Source organism: Fusarium oxysporum, chromosome 8, assembly GCF_000149955.1.
Source record: "Fusarium oxysporum f. sp. lycopersici 4287 chromosome 8, whole genome shotgun sequence".
In the NCBI taxonomy this organism is placed as follows: domain Eukaryota; kingdom Fungi; phylum Ascomycota; class Sordariomycetes; order Hypocreales; family Nectriaceae; genus Fusarium; species Fusarium oxysporum.
Window position 1 is genome coordinate 1,782,244 of NC_030993.1, and position 20,204 is coordinate 1,802,447.

The following is a 20,204-nucleotide window of genomic DNA, read 5'->3' on the forward strand; positions in this document are numbered from 1 at the left end:
GGAAGCAATTTTTGCTTTTACTGTGTGTGTTTGCTAATTTTGACGATGACGACTTATCTTCAGTGTCTCACTGTTCAAAGTGATCCACTTGCAGTTAGAATGACATTTTTCTTGTCGCTTCGGCCGGGGTATCACTGTAAAGCAACGTACGTGCATATGAACCTATTGCTAGGCGCTTCATTAGATCCAGTATGCCATGATGCTTGGTTTCTTCACCGCCAAAGATAAGCATACAACATTATTGCGGCGCATAAACTCAACAAGTGGGCATTCTTTCGGGTCAAGGTTCCTTTGACAGTGCAATTTCCGGACGTCACATGAGAGGTCTAACATGAGAAGGTGCAAGTATTTAGGACTGAGACAAAAACAAGCAAAAATTCCTGTCATCGATAAGACGTTCTCTGCAGTTGCATGGGACTCATGTCGTCTCAAACACGAAGCCACCCCAACAGGACTCGAGGCCTATGGGAATATTATCACGCAATGTTTATGAGGATTGGAAATGTCGTGTCATGAGACGAGGATGGGTCTGCTTGTGACCACGAATTGAAGTTTACTTAATATGACCATTAAATATACATAAACCCTCATGATGGAAGGTTTTTGTTTGCTAAGTTAATATTTGACTAACTATGAGTATTATAGTTTTTTGAAACTCATTAACCAAAATACGAATAAATCAGTTATTAGACGCTGAGATTCATCAAAATGACAAAGTCCCGAAGATATGCCCGGCCTGGTCTTATCACAGAACTGAATCTAGAACTTACCAAGACTTTGTATATCAGCATTTCTAATTAGTGTATCACACTATGGTTCAGAAGAGCTTAAATGAAATACTCTCCGCAGAAAGAAACGAGAGTAACTTCGCATAGACTCTTCACAATTGGCGCATAATCGTGTTCTCGTGTGGTCATGGCAATTCGCATTTGCGTATTCCGCGGTTGCTCAGTGTAGTTGCTCTTATCTTATCGCAATCCCGGCTCAGGCAAATGTGAGGTCACTTCAAAGCCCATCCCCACCAAAGCATCTCCAAACTCCGAACGCGGCATTGGGCAAATAGCATCTAAAATAGACCAGGCCGCCGCCCGTCGCTGACTGAGCTTCCAAGCTGAATCTTCTAGAAGCAGGGTCGACACCTATTCACGACGGATTCGACGGCTGGGCCATTCGACCATGATATCGTTGCCTACCTAAACATACTCCCTACTCACTGAACCTTGCGCTATCCTCCCGTCCCGTCCTCCCTCCCGCATCATAACCATGTTCTCGACATTCACGGGCAACTCGAGACGCCCTCGAAATGTCAACCTTAGCGGCACCACCGGAAATCCCTTCACCAATACTTCGTGGTCACCATCTGCTGTCTCGAACACAACAAAGACTGTTTCAAATGCACAGGCCGAGCGTGAGAAACGACAAGCTGATCGGGCAAAACTAAAGGCGGCCGGCAAGATACAGAGAATATGGAGAGGCTATAAAACAAGAGCAGAGCTGAAGGAGTCTCAGAGGAACGCCTTTGATGCTCTGTATAAATCAGGGCCTCGTCAGAATCCTTGTGAGAGGCTTCCTAAAGCATTCGGGCTGCTTCTGTCTTTCTTCAGCCTGCGACGAGATGACGACATACAGCGAGCTATTTGTTATGCACATGATACCGAGTCTGTGGATCTCGAAGCAATTGCTCCTTCAAATGTTCACCCATCACGAGTAGGATGCCTTGTTCAACTGCTTTTACAGGCCTTGGACAGGTCTTTATCAATAGGGTACGTGATTACGTTTATCACTAGTTCCATCTGGCCATTGTCTAACTAATAAACTGTGCAGAGATCTTTCTGGTGATACCCATCTTCTTTTTAAGCTCGTTCTTCGCATCGTTACGAAGTACCCCGAGTTGGTCATTCCCGCAATCGACAGTTACTATACAGTAGTCGCCAAGTTATGTCAGTTTCAGAACCTCAGTGGGCAGTGGCAAGATGTTATGCTTCAAGCCATTTCTAGGCCACTCGAGGCAGCATCTCACGAAGGCAAGTCTCCCGATCAGGATCCTTGGTATTCTACTAATGCTTTCCAGGGACATCACAAGTTTATCGTGCATACGCCTTCTCTTTCTTGGCCAAGAATAATTTGTACTTCTTTGAAGAAAATATCTCCACTCTATCCAACGCAGTCAGACTTTCCGATCTTTCAAAGGCGATAGTCACAGGACTGTCCTCTCCATCGAGCGAGAAACACTTTCAGGATGCTCAACTCTGGCAGCTCGCCCACTTCATCGATTTGAGTCGCTTTAACGCCAACAACAGCAGCGGCTCGGGTGTTTTGGAAACGCTTTACACTCAATTATCTAGTCTTTCTTCTACCATCAGTGTCCGGTTGTTGGCAAAGTCGACGGATGGCGACGAGAATAGCTCTGAAGAACCTCTCGTGCCATCACTAGATCCTTATATCACTGCTAGACTCATGTCCCTAGTGGATAGCAATGGCATTTCGCAAACGTTACACGAATTCTCAACCAACCTGGCAGGATCCTCTTCGCAAGAATATCAGAGCACGAGTTTTTTGGCTGGGTATATCTTGACCCTGCTCCGATGCTTCCCTGCAAACAGCGACGACATACGCATGCGCCTCTTCCTTGAAGAAATTCCTACGACCTCAGGTGATGTCCCAACGATAAAGTTTCTCTGGCACATTATGAGTGAAACGGCGGTCTTCGAGAAGTTGAGGACTGAGTCAGAAGCCCCGCTCAACGTCCTCCGCAGGTATCTGGGTGTCACATCAGAGACTTCAAATTCCCTAGAAGAGGAACAGGATTGGCGGATTGCCCTCTTGTTCCTTGAACTGTACATCTTCATTCTTCGTTTGAGCGATGACGAGGATTTTTTCAGCGGTATTGACCCACGGATTATGGAGCAAAACCAATCAATATCCCGCATTCGATCTTGCAGCCTGTCTTTGGAGGATGTCAAAATGCTGACGAGCTTTCTGAAGAATACTGCATTTACTCTTCACTATAGAGCTCAAGACCTCTCCAAATCTGCTGATGGTCTCGAGGCAGCCTCCAGATATCGTATTGACACCTATTTTGGTTCCGGACAATCTTCAGCAATGATATCAGAGGAACCTTCGTCACCCACAAAGAGTCCGACGAGGCTTGATATTGACAGCCTACGAAACATTGTTACAACAGCTATGAAAATGCTGTATGAAAGAGATTCGAGGAAGCAATTCTTACCCACAGACCATTGGCTCATGACCTCAAAACTAGACCAGTCAGACTTTATCAGTGCCGTTATTGCAGAGGAAAAGCGACAGATCGATGAAAATTCTGATGGCAGCGATGTCGAGGGTAGTGAACATGGGGATGGTCCAGGTCTTTACTCAACCATCGTTGGCCAGCGACTGTCACGACATGCGAGACTCGAGAAACTAAAAGCTCAGCAGATTCGAAGTCAAAGGGAGCGTCGACTAGCGGAGATGAAGCCCAAGCTGGAGATTCTAAAGCATATGCCGTTTGCAGTTCCTTTCGAAACTCGTGTTCAAATCTTTCGCCACTTTATCCAACTTGACCGACAGCAACGAGGGGATAACAGCCAGTCTTTTTTTGCCGGTCCGTATGCGAAGCATCATGCACAGATTTCACGTAACAGTCTCTTTGACGATGCATATAAGCAATTCTACGAGATAGGGGAAGGTCTGAAGGATCCTATCCAGATCACATTTGTTGATCAGTTCGGTACCGCTGAGGCTGGTATCGATGGAGGAGGTGTCACCAAAGAGTTCCTTATCAGCGTAACGACAGAAGCGTTCGGTGCTGAAGGTGGTAGAGGCATGTTCACTTCGAACGAAAAGGGACTTCTGTTCCCTGATCCCACAGCCCTCGATGTTATTCGGGAAGAATTGCGCCATGCCGGAATGACAGAAGCCGACAGCACATTCCGAGATATGATATCAGATTTACTCAAGCGATATGAATTTCTCGGCAGGATCGTGGGCAAATGCATGTATGAGGGCATTCTCGTTGACCTAGCTTTTGCTGGCTTTTTTCTCCTCAAGTGGACATCGACAGGGCCCAATGATGAGAATACTTATAAAGGTAGCGTGAACGATCTTCGAGACATGGATGAGGATCTCTATAGAGGCATGCTGCGACTCAAGAATTATCCTGGGGATGTTTCTGAACTGGGAATCGACTTCACCATCGAGGACCAGGTTTCAGACCCTAAAAATCCAGTGAAGACTGTCACCAGAAAGCTTATAGCCAATGGCGATCAGATCCACGTTACGAACGACAACCGACTCTTGTACATCTCGTATGTCGCTCGGCACCGTTTGGTCGTTCAACCAGCACCACAGACCTCAGCCTTCTTGCGCGGTCTGAGGTCTATTATCCGCCCGTCGTGGCTGTCTATGTTTAATCAGTCGGAGCTGCAGCGTCTTGTCGGCGGCGACTCATCCGAGATCGATATCGAAGACCTCCGGAATCATACCATCTATAGCGGCTTATACCAAATTGGCGATGACGGTGAAGAGCATGAAACAATTAAGTTGTTCTGGAAAGTCATGCGTAGCTTCACAGATGATCAACGCCGTGCCGTTCTCAAATACGTCAGCTCGACACCCCGAGCCCCTTTGTTAGGCTTCTCACAACTGAGACCATTGTTCAGCATTCGAGATGGAGGAACGGACGAGGAGAGACTACCCAGTACTAGCACATGTGTTAACCTACTCAAATTACCAAGATACACATCAGAGGCGACGCTTCGCGAGAAGTTACTTTATGCTGTACAGTCAGGGGCAGGTTTCGACTTAAGTTAAGCAGGACTTTATCCTTTTTTAATGAATCAGGAGGCAGATGAGAGGTGTTTTATTTGCGTTTGCATCAGAAATGGCTGTTTGGGAGTTATGACTATGATGAGACAACGGTGGCTTTCGGCATAAGTATTGTACTTAGTTGGTCATTAGACAGGCAATCACACTGAACGTTTTATGACAAGCTAATAGTTAAACAACTTGCGTTACGTGAACCAAAATCCACGATTAAATATGTAAGTGCATGTTTGTCTTCGTCGCTCAATAAGGACGTTTATACAACTCAATCTTGACTCATCCAGAGCTTCCTATTACACATTAATATATCATTTGTCGTCAACACCCTGGTAGCTCCTGGCTATCAATGTTGGTTTCCGTTTATACAAGTCCATAATCATCTGTCCAAACAAGCCATTGGCCCACGAGAACCTTTTTTCCGTCAGTACGCATAGCACTTCAGCTCCGGCGGCATGACTTACCACGACCTTGTCCAATGCTTCTCGTTGTGGCTATTGACTGTCTCGTGAATGAGGCCAAGCCCACTCGTTGAGTTCATCAACTGTCGAATGCCATCCACAATCTCCTCGTCATCGTCACTCGTCAAAAGCTGGACAATGAGCCCCATAGGCCACGCCATGCCTGGACCAAGATGAGGGCCACCTGTAGCATTCAGAACAGGTCCTCGGGCGTAGTACGGGTTATATGAGCTTAGCACAAAAGCGCGTGTGTTATCGTATACGTGCTGCGAGGCTGGTTTGTAGCCTAAGTGCGGAATGCTCAAGAGGGAAGGAATATTGGCGTCGTCCATGAGACTATGGGATCCAAAGCCATCAATCTCATAAGCATACATCTCTCCGAAAATAGGGTGCTGGATGATAGCATGTTTGTTAACCCCAACTTCGATATCAAACGCCAGCGCCTCCATCTCCTTGGCCACCTTCTCATCCAAAGGCCTCATTATCTTTGCGCATGCGGTGAGGTAGCGTGAAAACATCATATTGGCAGGGATGAAGTACTGATAGATGCATGCGTCGTCGGATGGTCGAAAGAAACTGCGCACGAGGCCAATATGACCCTTGACAGGCGCGCCGTGACCATGGTTAGACACAGTCTCTGAGGCACTGTCAGAATTTCGCAGCCATGTATATGCAGGTTTCCGCACTCTGCCCTGCTCATCGTATGTCCCTTCTTGCATATGCTTCGCGACCCTTAAGATTGCCTTGACGGCTTCGACCCAGCCGAACTTGCCAAAGAATTCGCCATCCTCAGTTTCGTCGTAGTAGTCCCATGATAACTGAAGAAACGCTGCAAGAGAATCAAGCTCATATTTGCACTCGAAGACGAAATCGGGGTCATATTTCGGACTGACGGTGTCTCGAGGTTGGAGAGATCGCTTCACACGGCGGAGCTTAGCTTCGGGTGGAGGATGGAAGGCATTGCAGAAGGGAGATTTGGTTATATATCGGGCTTGGAGGTTTATGGCTCCACGGAAGAGAGAGGCGATGTCGTTCTCGTCGGACGGGGAGCCTCGGTTGGAGGAAAGGATTGACTTGTATGATTGGAGCTGATTTGCACTATCCCTCAGCCAAAGGGCGTTTATATCACCTGTGGTAATAAAGGCCAGCTGACGAAGTGTCAGCGAAATAAGTAGTATGATATTGTACAAGAAGCATAGTTTACCTCTTCATCAGAGTTATCAGCAGAAGTGCCCTGCCATTTCACAGTTGTGTCGAGTGTATTAGGCCATGTGTTCAGAAACAAACGATACAAATCTGGGTCACCAATCGCTTGATCCATCTCGTCGTAGATCACCTTTTCAACCGCTGGCACTGAATATGTGCGGCAATCCTTGCCTGGACGCTGAAAAGGAAACGCATGGCGCCCTGACGAGAAAGGTTCGTGTCGTTCACGGGCGAATTGTTCGTAGTTCGGGCAATTGGCATATACGGCTACGATGCTGGCCAGAAGAGGGAGTATATAGTGCATTTTGACGATATTTCCGTCATTTGAAGACGTTGTTGTTGTTATGGAAACATTTTGGTGTTTCGTGGTTGATTGTACGAGAAGGAAGGAGCACGGTTTGAAGATGCGAGAACCAATGATGGCCAGTGACCCCTGACTAAAACAAAAGGGAGTGGGGCTGAAGCTGGGGAAGCCTGAAGCGTTGGAGATTTCAAGATAAACTTCGTAGGCTAATTGAAATACGGTAACCCCTGAGAACGTCCAAAATGGGCATTGGCCTAGACGGATTGAGATGAATATATCCATTGTTTATCTTAAGCCAAATTCATATAAAGCCGATCTCTATAGTATTCATACCAATATCACAATCGTATCCTTTCAGATTATGGACAAGTTAATTGTGAGGTATTCCAATTCATAGATCAGGTATTTTGGGGTTTTCGACATTTTTCTCACTTGCCCTCGACTCGTTATGAAAGAGCCAATCACTGATTAGAACATCACTGATGGTCACGTCCTATATTCACTGTCCCAACGCATTGTATCGAGAGTCTATGGTAAGTGTATCATTGTGAATTGGTAAGAAAGCTTCTGTTTAACTTCGAGATGCACACTATATCTGTCGGTAGACGCTTCAATGCTAGGTATCCGTAACAAGACATCCAGAGTCATGTATACAGTATTATATACAGATCCCAGTGATTCATGCTCAGAGTTCGTGAATTGTCGTAACATGGATGTCGTGAAACGTTGCCTTAGTTGTATCACTGCTTGCTTTCGTGCATCTATGGATATAAGAGCTCAGGCTTGTGGGACGACGAAGGGGCTCACAGACAAGACTACACAAGCCATACAGCAGCACACTATGACATTACCCAGCATTTTTTATATTTCTCTTCCTGCTAACTTCTTTGTCAAAGAAGATTGTCTCAGGTTGATGCATGAGTGTTTCCATCAGTACTTCTTCATCTGTCCATACGCTATGGTGTACACATATCCTACTCCTATCCTAGTTGGCTTCGACGGAACCATGGTCCTTTGGGCTCAGAGTACGACTCCATTCGTTGAATGCGTTGATATGACTCACCCCCGAATTCATCGGGAGTTAATGGAGTTGGCGGAAAGCGGTGCGCGTTGGGTTGAGTATCAGTCAATCAGATACGGGTTCTCGAAATTGGCAGAGATGTCAATATACCCAGACTCAGGGTCTGATGGTGTAACAACAATGTCGTGCAACCAGGCAAATTGAGATGCAAGGAACCCGGCTATACTGTAGCACGCTCTACATAACCAAGTATTAATACGATAACTCATCCGAAATTTGTGTTATGAGTCCAGGCAACGAATGGCTATGCTAAAGCTACAGTGAGCTTAGGGTACAGGGTAGTCAATGAGTTGATGCATATACATCTTAATCCGAAGACAGCCTACCAGTGTGTGAAACAGAATAAATCGGTAATACTAAATAAAAGTGTCACGTATTCTCCTGCGCAGTCGCTTTATATAGCTCGTCGGCTTAATCACGTTCTAAAAAAAGCCGGACTGTATAACAACAGCCAAGTACAATCGTTCGAGGGCAAATGAACATTGAATGTAAGCGAGAAAAGCCTCACAACATCAGTACAGTAGACTTGAAAAGCGAACCACTCCCTGTGTGTAACATTCGTAAATCAAGTCACACGCTTGGCACACTGGGCTACCTCAACCCGTGAGTGGAAAATTGCTGCAGACTAGGTATGATGTAGATGTAGTATAGATGGTGAAGCAAATCCAGGCCGAAACAATGCGTAGGTAGCCCAGGACCCTGAGCCGCGGCAAAGAACAGAGTTAAGCCGAATGAAAGCATCGGCCAAGAGCATCCGAATACCGAACGCTTGGGGCATGTAGTTGACGTAATTGCTCATGGGCCCTGGCATCATGACAAGACAATGCATTCACAACTTGAATAGCACATATTATGACAATTGAAGCTCTCTGAGGGATGTTTGAATAAGAATACTTTCAGACCTCAGTCCTAAGTGACAGAAATACTTAGACAAGCTTAGGATAGGTAGGCAGGCTAGTACTCTAGGATAATTTAGTCCAGAATTAGGAGGCTCTTTGCCTACCAAGATTTGGGGCACCTTTGTCAAGTCTCGGATATCTGACACACCCCGACAACTCAAAAGGAGAGTTGCATAGAGTTGCCAGTTGGTGATTGCATCTATATTACTCATATTTGCCAGCTACTGAAAAACATATGCCAAAAAGTGACATTCTTGCTTATCATCACTCATCATGTATGATGGCATTTGCACATGCTAGCCATTGGATACATCCAACCATTGCATACCCCAGGTCCACACCAATGCGGATCAGCCGAGTACCAACCGCGATTTTAGACGTTGAATGACCGTAGTTCCATGGCCTCGGTTATCCAAAACCCGAGTGCCGGTGAGAGCCTTGACAAACCCTAGGTGCTGCAGCTGCAATACTCTACCTATGAGAGAAGAGATAATACTGTAAAGGTATTTGTCAAGACAGAAAATACCACGTCCCACTCACTGAAGAATCTGGTATCTAAACTACCTACCTAGGTAGAGGCCCGAGGATAATTAACGAGCCGGAAAAGGAGCCCCAAGCTCTAGAGAGACACCGGCCAAAGAGCCAATTAACATCCAGTTAATTGTCAAAAAGAAGTCCTCTGTTGGATCCAAAAGCGGTAATAGCCACCCCGGCGATCGTACCTTCCCCACTACCGGCCCTCTCTACTCACACCACGAAGGAAAGAGTCAACAGCGGCAGAAAGTTGCTTAGTTGCCGCCGGCGCCAGGACATTTCTTCCCTCCTTGAGCTCCTCCAAAAGGAATCCCTTTCCCTCTCCCTCACCTCAAGTCTCACTCATCCATCGCCAATCCTGCTTCCGGTGGCTGAACATTCAATTCGCCTTCAGCTCTATACCGTCATCATGTCCGCCCCACGACCAGTTTCGCGATGCGTCCAGCGAAGTTCGAGGGTGCTTTCTCGCTCCCAATTTCGTCCCGCCAGATCTAACCTCTCTATCGCCACAATCTCAGCCAGATCTTCTATTACAAGAAGGACATCTACGACAGTATGGTCTGGCGCAAAAGTTCCAATGGCTTCTCGTGCCTTTAGCACTACCTCTCGACTTCGAGATGATGACCAAGATTTCGACCCCGCGAGCGTTGAGCGAGAGTCCGACGAGGTTGATGTCTGTATTGTAGGAGCTGGTCCTGCTGGACTCAGCGCCGCTATTCGTCTCAAGCAGCTTGCTAATGAAGCTGGAAACGAGGATTTTCGGGTACTTGTCCTGGAAAAGGCTGGCGACCTCGGCGCTCACATCCTCTCTGGAGCTGTGATCCAGCCCACCTCCATCAACGAACTTATCCCTGACTGGCTCGACGAGAACAATCCTAATCGTTTCGAACATGCCACCCCTGCTGGCACCGACCGTATGCGATTCCTCACCAAGAACTCTGCTATACCCATTCCAGCGCCTCCTCAGATGACCAACCATGGAAACTACATTGTTAGCTTGAACCAATTCGTAAAATGGCTTGGAGAGCGGGCTGAGGAGATTGGTGTTGAGGTTTACCCCGGATTCGCTGCCTCTGAGGTCGTTTATGCTTCAGATGGTTCAGTTAAGGGTGTCGCCACCAACGACCTAGGGGTTGGCCGTGATGGCAAGCCCAAGGAAACGTTTGAGCGAGGCATGGAGTTCCATGCGAGAGTGACCATGTTTGGCGAGGGATGCCACGGAAGCCTGAGCAAACAGGTTATCAACAAATTTGATCTGCGTAGGGACAGCCAGCATCAGACTTACGGTCTTGGTGTCAAAGAGGTTTGGGAGATTGATCCTGCCAAGTTTGAAAAGGGTTTAGTTGTGCATTCAATGGGTTACCCGCTACCCAAAGATGTGTACGGCGGCTCTTTCATGTACCACTTTGGCGAGAATCTTGTTCAGATTGGTCTCGTCGTCTCGCTTGATTACTCGAACCCTTGGATGTCTCCTTACCAGGAGTTCCAGAAGCTGAAGCGGCATCCCTTATTCCGTGATGTCCTTGAGGGCGGCAAGTGCATCTCGTACGGTGCTCGAGCTCTTATTGAGGGTGGCTTCCAGTCTATTCCCAAGGTCGCTTTCCCAGGTGGTGCGCTCATTGGTGACTCGGCTGGCTTTGTCAACGTTCCGAAGGTAAAAGGCACTCACAATGCCATGAAGTCAGGCATGCTTGCCGCCGAGGCGGCATGGACTGCTATTAGTGAAAAGACCGATGAAGGCACAGTATTCTTGTACGACTATGAGAACAAGTTGAGAGATTCTCCCATCTGGAAGGAACTCAAGGAGGTGCGCAACATGCGACCATCTTTCCACACTCCTCTCGGTCTTTATGGCGGTATCATGTACTCTGGTCTCGAGGCTTATGTCTTCAAGGGTCGCGTTCCTTGGACACTTAAGCATAAGACTCCCGACCACGCTGCTACCCTTCCTGCCGATAAGGTCCCCAAGATCGAGTACGAGAAGCCTGACGGCAAGCTCACCTTTGATATCTTGACGAGTGTCTCCCGAACAGGAACCAATCATGAGGAGGACCAACCGATTCATTTACAAGTCAAGGACTGGGACGCTCATACTGAGTCAACATACCCTCCTTTCAAGGGTCTGGAGAACCGATTTTGCCCAGCTGGCGTTTACGAGTATGTTGAGGACGAGTCAAAGCCTCACGGCGTGCGTTTCCAGATTAACGCGCAGAAGTAAGTTCCAAAGTTTTTGCTACGACTTTTTTTCAGTTGAGAACACAGACTCTAACAACAGAACAGCTGCATCCATTGCAAGACGTGTGATATCAAGGCTCCTCACCAGGACATCAACTGGCAGGTGCCCCAAGGAGGTGAAGGTCCTAAATACTACATGACCTAAGAAAACCAAACACTTGTTCTTTTCGGAGCAACACTTTTTCGTTATGTATTCTGTATGATACCTTGTTTATATACCTGGATGCATCATTGGCGCGTTGGGGACAGTCAATTGGTATAAGGCCGAGAGTAAGAGATGGGAAGGTTTGACATTTGGAGCATATTGGAGTCATGGTACAAATGCAAAATTATGACTTTTTGTACGGAATGAAGATCTAGACTATAACATCGGCGGGCGACTGATAGTATGCTGGATAGCACAGAGGTGCTTATTCTTCAGCTCGAAGCAATCGAGATGCTGTCGTTGCACAGGAAGGTCACTTGAGCCGCATGGACTTGAGCTTATCAGCATGTGAACAAAAAGGAATGGCGAAAGTCTAGAGCGTCCAATGTGGAGAGCCTGGTCCTTGCGGATTCCGCGGCTATGTCTCTTGACTTGTGCGGATATTCCTTTGAATACCAACATGATAATTTCAATGGCTGGACGATCAAATCAGATATACTTGAGGCAATAGGTCAAGAACTAAGTATGTTCCAAGCCATTCAAGTGTGATGACAAAGGAATCAAGGCTTATCTTTTCTGTCATCCAGGTAACGACTGAATAGAGATAGCTTTGCGATCGCCCCCACAAAAGAAGAGCAATCTTGTTCAAGCAAACCTTGCAGTGCGGAGTCGGTTCATGCCCCAGCCAAATTTGCCTATGGACCAAGAAGCTAGCGAGACATGGCGGATCCTGGTAGAACCGCGAAGAAGTTCAAATGAGGCTGGTTGGTTCCTCTGAGGATGAACGGTCTGTGGAGTTCCTGTCCAAACCCAGGCTAGGGCTGTGATAAGTCGTGGGACCAGAAAATTGTTAGTGAGGTACTTGTGTCAGCAAGCCCCCGGTAATTTGACGCGTTCTCGTAAGAGGTAATTACACTTGGCGATCCTTGAAAATCAAAATTTTCGTGTCACCACTCGGCGTCAAATTGACGGTGGCATCCTGGAACGTGTCCTCAATGCAGACTGGGGTTTCCAAGAGTCACGGCATGCAGGCTTCGAAAGTCTAGCCCAGGCGTTGGGAGCCATGCATCACTCTACGCTCAGTCTCGCATGACAAGAAAGCGGTGCAAAAGCTGGTAGACGCAGCGTGATAAATAAAGAATGCATCAGCATCCAAAAGTGAACAGCCATGACGACTGCAACATTTATGGCGGCTGCCAGCAAGTCGTTGTACTGAGTACATTGTGCAAGAAGCCAGTCAGTGGGTGCACAGATCCAGCCTCCCTAGCACTGCGAGGGGGGACAGTTTGCTGGCTAACTGCTTCCTGGTTGGCCACAGCTGAATGACTCACAGAGTCAGCGGGCGGTTGGGGGCTCAAAATGAGAGGGCACGAAAAAAGGAAAACCCCATAACCTGCCTTTTACTTGCTTGTCGCTCGCTGACTGGACACGGAAAGGCAAAATTCAGTAAAAGTTGCTGCTGTGCGGAGTGTCCGTAAATCAGGCTTTGTGCAGTCAGTTAGTCGCGTGATATGTTGACTGAGCCATATTCTTGTTGCAGGTCATGGCGTGAGTTTGCTGATGAGACGCTTGCGAGACGACTATCGCAATGAAATGAGCGCGATTCAAATGACCCTGCTCAAGAAGCTAAGGTGACGACGCGTAGTGAAGGAGGGCGCGTGGGTTGAACAAAACAGTCAGTGAAGGGGGCAGAGCGTGTTTCAGGGTCCCATCGTGTTGGTGGTTAGGCAAGAGTCGGTGGTTGGGTTGGGTTGGAAGAAAAAAGTCCCACGGGGGGCGAGCAAAGGGTTTGACAGGGCGGAGCATGGCTAGAACCAGAGTTAGTGGTGCCCGCTCCGATAAGGAGCGATGGGGATACGCGACTGCGATTGGGGCAACAGAGGCGATCTTGGTGCGCCAACGAGCGAGAGCAATCAGAGTCAGACGCTGATGAGAGGTGGGAGGAGTCAGTCTGAATGAGCAGAAAGCCTAAAAAGTAACCAACCACGCCAGCACGACTAGTCGGACTAGCCCCCCGGCCCATAATTCCAGTTCGTATCCGAGGTCCACAGGCCTGCGAGTCTCCATGGATAGGCGCTGTGACGCTGTTGTCGCCGCCGGATTGCGTGCTGATGCCGTCGCAGTATCCGGCTTGAGTCAAGCCAGTCCAGGTCAAGGCAGGCTCTGCTCGTCGATGGGTCTCGGTGCCCGCCTTTGCTGCTTTTCGTGATCGTTCCCGTCGGTGTTTGGCATCGTTTTCGTCCATCTCGACTCAGTCGGTACCGGTTCACGTCGTCCTTCGCTCTCACTTCATTCTATACCGTGTGTTGCCTTAATCATCTTCGGGGTTATCGCCATCGTTCGTTATCAAAATCGATCCAACATTTCGTAGCTGCGTTTTGACTTGCAGATTGCAGTTGTGGGTTGTTGGAGAGGAGGAGGTGAAGGTGAGAAGTGAGGTGATGGAGGGACAGAAAATAAAGCGCAGGGAAAGAGATGACGACAGCAAAAAACTAGCAAGCCAGGAAAGGAGGAAAACTGTTCACGCCAAGCTGTGGAAGAAATAATCCCGATACTTGTGAACGGGTGAGAGAGAAAAGACACATGATTACAGTGCATGCTGTGACTGAAAGTTGGTTAGTGCTGCTTCGATGAAATTGTCACTTAGGTTCATCTCACCGGAAGCTGAGAAGGTGTCTCGCTTAAATCGTTGCTTATTTGATCCGTGTACACGCCCACAGCCGTGTTGGCTTCCTTGCTTGTGATCTCTTGTGACCGAAATAAGAGCAGAGCAAGCAGCTGGGCCAGCGAGGGTGAGAGTGAGCCGCTATTACCTACACGGACTGCCTGTATCGGGCAGCAGGGCAGCCTGTTAGTGGCGATCCTTAAATCCTGGGGCTCGCAGCTCCAGTGCATCAGAGCCTGCAGCGCCTGAGTCCAGAGCAGTGGAGAGAGTTCGGGCGCAGGTTGTGTTGCAAAGTAAAAAAAGATGTACCGATACATGTGTACATGGACTTTGAGTTTGCTATAGCGACACTTCAGGGGCTCAATGCTGAGACTGGGGTGAGTGGGTGGGAAAAAAGGAGATAAAATCAGCGTCGCAAGAGTGTTTGATTGGATCAACTCAGCTTAGTGCATGGACTAGCGCACGCCAAGCCTGCCAGCGTCGACGCCACAGGTCGTGTTGTTGCCTGGGGTGTCCTGCCTGAGCAGCCTTTGCTCAAAATTATAAAGAGCCAGCCCTCCCCTCGCCCGCCTGTTTCGAAAGACCTGCGCGGAAGTCCCGACTGACGGCCCTACGTACCAACCACTTACGTCCGGCCTCTCTTTTTATTTTTGATCCCCCCCCACGACGTCACACCCCACATCTACACTTTCACATCCCAATCTGTGTGGACAATTACCATCTTGTCCCATCTCTCAGTCTGAGCCTTGAAACACCTCGGGCTTTTATCTCTCTCCTCTTCACTTTGTCAATACATCACGACCCTGCTGTCGCAGACGTGATCACACTCTCTAGGTCACAGCCCTTGCGTCCAGGTTGCAAGAACTGGAAAACGTTTCTTGCCCTCTTCGCTCCTTGCGCGCAACCGACATCGTTGAACCCGACCAAGACCGGAACGAAGCGATACCCGCCGACACCGTCATCGTCACCATCGAGTCGTTGTTGCGCTATTGTAGACAACAATAGAAAAGAAAAAAAGAAAAGAAGAAGCTGTCGTGAAGTGAAAGAAGCTTTTGGTCTTCTAAACCTATAATAACTTGATCGATATATCGAATATCGACTCGGGGGAAAAGGCCATTGTCCTTCTACCATCTTCCATATCGTTCCGCATCGAATCTTTGCATTCGTCGCTTTTTTAAAGAACAAAACTTTGCTGGGCCAGTTTCTTTGTAGGGGACACATTCACTTGTTTCTCTCCCGCGATTGGTAGGTCGTCCCTCTGATTCGTTGCACAGCCCCGCTACCCCCGCCTATAAAAGGCCTGTTTCTCCTCCCTTTTTCCAACTTCACTCTCGCAACAACACAACGGCGCTGCACTTCTGTTACCCCGTTGCATCATCACCATCGCATCTACCTTCCAGGGTAGGATGCACGCTCTTTTCGTTGATGCGCGGTGCTAACTTGGGTCCTGCTCTAGATCTGTTCAGCGATTTTTCCATAACCGTTGAAACATCTCGATACCGACTCCAATCATGGAAGGCATCCAGACACACCCATCGAACGCGGCGCAAGCCAAGGCGTTCACGGCGCCAGGATCGCTATCGTTCCCCGGAGCTACCAACGAGCTGACACCTCCGCCCGCCGGCACCGGTGATGCTGCTCAGCGACCTGCCCTCAATGGCCAGCAGGCGGCAAATGGCAATGGGGTGGCACCCGCAACGCCTGTCGCGACGCCTGCTGCTACTCAAGGACCTAGTGGAATTACTCCCACTCTACAGTATGTATCCTCCTGAGTGACCTTTTTATGCTCAGCGAGGCTTATCTGGCAAACTTTAAAGGAACATCGTGGCTACAGTGAACTTGGACTGCCGCTTGGACCTCAAGACTATTGCTCTGCACGCTCGTAACGCAGAGTACAACCCTAAGGTACTACAGACCTGACGTGCATACTGAGTAAGAAACACGTTGCTAACAGAAAAAAGCGTTTCGCCGCTGTCATCATGCGAATCCGCGAGCCCAAGACCACCGCTCTGATCTTCGCTTCCGGCAAGATGGTCGTCACTGGTGCTAAGTCTGAAGACGATTCGAAGCTCGCTTCAAGAAAGTACGCTCGTATCATTCAGAAGCTTGGATTCAATGCCAAGTTCACCGACTTCAAGATTCAGAACATTGTCGGCTCTTGCGATATCAAGTTCCCTATCCGACTTGAGGGTTTGGCATCTCGCCATCACAATTTCAGTTCTTATGAACCCGAGTTGTTCCCCGGTCTCATCTACCGCATGATCAAACCCAAGATCGTGCTTCTCATCTTCGTCAGTGGCAAGATCGTCTTGACTGGTGCCAAGGTCCGCGAGGAAATCTACCAGGCCTTCGAGATGATCTACCCTGTGCTGCAAGGTTTGTCTTTATTCACTGTTTCTTTGGTCACATCGATACTAACAACCATTATCAGATTTCCGCAAAGTCTAAGGTGCCACTTGACTCTTTGTCATCTTACATCCGACACTACAATGTCACCTTATCGACGTGTATGATTAGACAACCCGTCATGATACCACGATTGCTTTCATGTTCTCTGGCTTTCACCTGGTCTTGATGCCCAGGCTGGAGGCCAGGAATTTGCGTTTGTACCATTTTGAATTTCTGCATTGCAATGGCGTTGGCAGGGGCGGTTAGGAAGGGGATTATTTACGAGGGATTTCGGTTCTGGGGAAAAGCAAAGACTACTCATCCCGCGACACATCATAGATTGCTCGCGCCAGTACTGTGGCGCACGCGCTCAGTTGATTTGAGCGCTTCTAATATTCCTGAAGGACGCGTTGAGTTGAGAGAGGGTGCTGAGGAAACAAAGTCGAACAGTTGCCCAAGTGAGCCTTTTGAGGGTTCAGTAAAAAAACATGAACTCGGTAACGAGTTCGTGAAAACATGGAGAGCATACCCCAGCATCTGCTGGTGGCCAAGACAATCACATGGTTGCCATGAACTTGAACCAACATCTGCGAGATGCATCCTCCAGAGTGTGCAATTTTTTCTCAGTAGTGAGATATAAATAAAGTTTTAAGTTCTCTCCGAAGTTTGAAGTCTTTTTTGACATTTTGTGTGTGAAGCTCGCGTGCGTCGATGATGCATGATTATCCACTCACGTGCCCAGCCAATAATGGCATTCTCAGTCAATCAGCAAACTAGCCCCGATTCTCGGCAGCGCCAAAGACTTATCAGCCGATTTTTGGCCCCGTTCTAGTGTCGTTTGCGACGCTCTCCTACTCGGACAACGCCGTGATCGGTGTGGGAACGGGGAAAAGTCTTCGCATTTCATCGGCCCATGTCAACTTTCTTTTGTTGACAGTGGCAGATAAGTGATCGTGCCTCGTAGGAAGCCTTTCTTGTCTTCTCCTCGACCGTCTATCATCTCTGTCTGTCACAATGGCTGGCGCTCCCTCTTCTATCCTTATCGTTGGCTCTGGAGTCTTTGGGCTCGGCACCGCCTGGGCTTTGGCCAAACGACCACACTACTCCAACACCTCGATTACTGTCGTCGACGACTGCGCAGGACAGTTTCCTCCAGAAGATGCTGCCAGTGTAGACTCGTCTCGAATTGTACGAGCCGACTACTCGGACCCTTACTATGCCGCGCTTGCCGCCGAGGCGCAGAAGGAATGGCGAAAGCAGGGTGACCATGAGGTCGGTGGACAGGGACGATATTCCGAGTCGGGCTTTGTCCTCTGCGCTAGCGAAACCCCCAGAGACTTCAAGCTCAAGAAGTCTGGCATGGACTATACCAAGGAGAGCGCCAAGAATGTCGAGTCGATCGCTAAGCAGACTGGTCTGCCTGTGGATAAGATCCAAAAGCTGGAGAGTACCAAGGCTCTCCAAGAGTTCCTCGGCACAGACGGTTATCCCGGAGACTGGGGCTACCTCAATGGCAACTCTGGCTGGGCTGATGCTGGAGAGGGTATGAAGTGGCTCTATAAGCAGGCTCAGGCCACAGGACGTATCCAGTTCGTCAACGGCAAAGTGACAGAGCTCGTGACAGAGGGCGACCGAGTCATTGGTGCGAAATTGAGCGACTCAGAGGTTCTCAAGGCCGATGTGGTCATGGTAGCTGCTGGTGCTTGGTCCGGCTCGCTCGTTGACCTTCGAGGAAGAACAGAGGCTACTGGCCATGCAGTCGCGTATATGGACATCACACCAGAAGAGCAGAAGCGACTCGACAACTTCCCTGTAGTGTTGAACCTCAGCACCGGCCTCTTCCTCATCCCCCCTCGAAATAACGTCCTCAAGGCCGCCCGCCACACATTCGGATACATTAACCCGGTCAAGATTAACAACGCTCTTCCTCCTTCACCCAACGATAAGCGGGAACCCTTCCTCGCATCTCAACCCTACACCTCTCGCAACGATTCCTCGAACCCTTTAACCGCCGAGGCCGACAAAGATCTACGCCGCGCGCTCACGGACCTGTGTCCTATACGTGGCCTAGAAACCCGACCATGGAAGGAGGCTCGAATCTGCTGGTATTCCGATACACGAGACGGCGAGTGGCTGGTTGACTACCACCCGGGCTGGAAGGGACTTTTTGTTGCAACAGGCGACAGCGGACATGGATTCAAGTTCCTACCCAACTTGGGCGAGAAGATCGTGGATGTTATGCAAGGCAATGGTGGTAAGCTTGGCGAGAAGTGGCGATGGAGAGAGATCCAAAACGATGGAGTCGGAAGAGAGACGAACGGAGTGTACACAGGTTTAATAACTGAGGACGGATCGCGCGGTGGACGACCCTTGGTGCTGTGTGATGAGCTCGAGAAGGGTCGGGCGTTTATTGGAGAGACGAAGGCCAAGCTATGATAGAACATCAGGGTCTTGGGGCGTAAGCTGCATATGGATTGGATTTAGATGAAGCGTTCGTTTGTAGCAGTTTAAGAAATCATGTTTTGTTTGTAAAGATCGGATGTTTGAGAATGTGAAGAAGCGACATGCATGGCCTGACTCAGGGTTCAAATCCACGACACTCCACGACACATTTGTGAATATGGCGTGGATATGGATGCTGACTAATAATTTCGATGTGGAATGGGTGGAAATGGATCCATTATGGAAATGGATCCATATTGTGGAATTCGTGGAATGGAAACCTACTTCGTCCAACAATGGTAATTAATGGGTCCCGCCCGCCCTCGGTGACGTCAATGTTTTTGTCATTGGTCCATTAAAATCCGCCGTTGCTTGACGCAAAGGCAACACACCCACCGACGTTCCTGTTTCTTGTTATGCTGGATATTCGTAGCCGAACCGATATACCTATAGACGCGCCTTGCCGTCTCTCTCCGTCAAGATCCAGCTTTTGTAGAGCTGAAAGAGCCGTTGATTGTCCTCTTCTGTTCGTTCTGGAACGGATGTGGTTGACTTGGTAGGATGGGGAGTGGCCATTTCGATTTGGGGTAGTAACGCGAGTAACAGTGAAGCCCCCAGAATGGACTCATTGTGTACGGAGGAAAATGGGGTGGCAAATCGATGTTGTGTTGTTGTGGGTGATAGAAAGTACTTAGGATATGCGGGATTTCACAAGGAAATCAAGGTATTTTCGAACCCCACCTAAAATATTCCACGATTTCCACATGTGGAACATGTGGAAGGGGCTTCGTGGCGTGGATATGGAAATGCTGAAGCCCACGTGGAATGGAATGGAATGGATATGGATCCACATTATGGATCCATATGTGGATTTCGTGGTATGGATTTGAACCCTGGCCTGACTTGAAAGGGGGATAAGCTTACAAACATAACACCACTTACACGTTGAGTTGGTATGGACAGCGGGCTAATAAATATCCGACAGGCTATGTTTCAGTCAACGCCGGCTTTGACATAACTTCA

The 20,204-nt window shown here is 48.6% G+C and overlaps 7 protein-coding genes across 12 annotated transcripts; 4 read left to right on the plus strand and 3 right to left on the minus strand.

The window, feature by feature from the left end:
• The first annotated feature begins 794 nt into the window (after positions 1 to 794).
• FOXG_03219 (ubiquitin-protein ligase E3 C) lies at positions 795 to 5,072 on the plus strand. The gene is made up of 3 exons (XM_018380830.1): positions 795 to 1,763; positions 1,825 to 2,024; positions 2,072 to 5,072. The coding sequence occupies exons 1-3, from the start codon at positions 1,264 to 1,266 to the stop codon at positions 4,810 to 4,812; spliced, it is 3,441 nt and encodes a 1,146-aa protein (XP_018237193.1). The 5' UTR covers positions 795 to 1,263; the 3' UTR covers positions 4,813 to 5,072.
• FOXG_03220 (uncharacterized protein) lies at positions 2,023 to 6,913 on the minus strand. Its single transcript, XM_018380831.1, has 3 exons — positions 6,487 to 6,913; positions 5,286 to 6,430; positions 2,023 to 5,235 (listed from the first exon to the last, which is right to left on the minus strand). Exons 1-3 carry the CDS (start codon positions 6,790 to 6,792, stop codon positions 5,133 to 5,135), a joined length of 1,554 nt encoding a protein of 517 aa, XP_018237194.1. The 5' UTR covers positions 6,793 to 6,913; the 3' UTR covers positions 2,023 to 5,132.
• A 2,522-nt stretch (positions 6,914 to 9,435) lies between these two features.
• FOXG_03221 (electron-transferring-flavoprotein dehydrogenase) lies at positions 9,436 to 14,279 on the plus strand. The gene is made up of 2 exons (XM_018380832.1): positions 9,436 to 11,520; positions 11,587 to 14,279. The coding sequence occupies exons 1-2, from the start codon at positions 9,716 to 9,718 to the stop codon at positions 11,684 to 11,686; spliced, it is 1,905 nt and encodes a 634-aa protein (XP_018237195.1). The 5' UTR covers positions 9,436 to 9,715; the 3' UTR covers positions 11,687 to 14,279.
• FOXG_18510 (uncharacterized protein) lies at positions 11,589 to 14,507 on the minus strand. 6 transcript variants are annotated; one of them, XM_018398616.1, is made up of 4 exons: positions 14,345 to 14,507; positions 13,550 to 14,291; positions 13,084 to 13,494; positions 11,729 to 13,004 (listed from the first exon to the last, which is right to left on the minus strand). In XM_018398616.1, exons 2-3 carry the CDS (start codon positions 13,929 to 13,931, stop codon positions 13,313 to 13,315), a joined length of 564 nt encoding a protein of 187 aa, XP_018237197.1. In that variant the 5' UTR covers positions 13,932 to 14,291; positions 14,345 to 14,507; the 3' UTR covers positions 11,729 to 13,004; positions 13,084 to 13,312. The 6 variants fall into 6 exon arrangements, with proteins under 6 accessions (XP_018237198.1, XP_018237199.1, XP_018237197.1 ...); XM_018398620.1 differs by having other exon boundaries at positions 13,545 to 14,291; XM_018398617.1 differs by having other exon boundaries at positions 11,589 to 13,004; positions 13,084 to 14,291.
• Positions 14,508 to 14,714: 207 nt separating this feature from the next.
• Positions 14,715 to 14,956, plus strand: FOXG_03222 (uncharacterized protein; the record flags this gene model as incomplete). The annotated part of the gene is made up of 2 exons (XM_018380833.1): positions 14,715 to 14,728; positions 14,830 to 14,956. 2 exons carry the CDS (start codon positions 14,715 to 14,717, stop codon positions 14,954 to 14,956), a joined length of 141 nt encoding a protein of 46 aa, XP_018237202.1.
• Positions 14,957 to 15,862: 906 nt separating this feature from the next.
• On the plus strand, positions 15,863 to 16,799 carry FOXG_03223 (TATA-box-binding protein; the record flags this gene model as incomplete). The annotated part of the gene is made up of 4 exons (XM_018380834.1): positions 15,863 to 16,107; positions 16,169 to 16,256; positions 16,313 to 16,727; positions 16,783 to 16,799. The coding sequence occupies 4 exons, from the start codon at positions 15,863 to 15,865 to the stop codon at positions 16,797 to 16,799; spliced, it is 765 nt and encodes a 254-aa protein (XP_018237203.1).
• On the minus strand, positions 16,632 to 20,147 carry FOXG_18511 (uncharacterized protein). Its single transcript, XM_018398621.1, has 2 exons — positions 20,080 to 20,147; positions 16,632 to 19,312 (listed from the first exon to the last, which is right to left on the minus strand). The coding sequence occupies exon 2, from the start codon at positions 18,635 to 18,637 to the stop codon at positions 18,308 to 18,310; it is 330 nt and encodes a 109-aa protein (XP_018237204.1). The 5' UTR covers positions 18,638 to 19,312; positions 20,080 to 20,147; the 3' UTR covers positions 16,632 to 18,307.
• Positions 20,148 to 20,204: the final 57 nt, after the last annotated feature.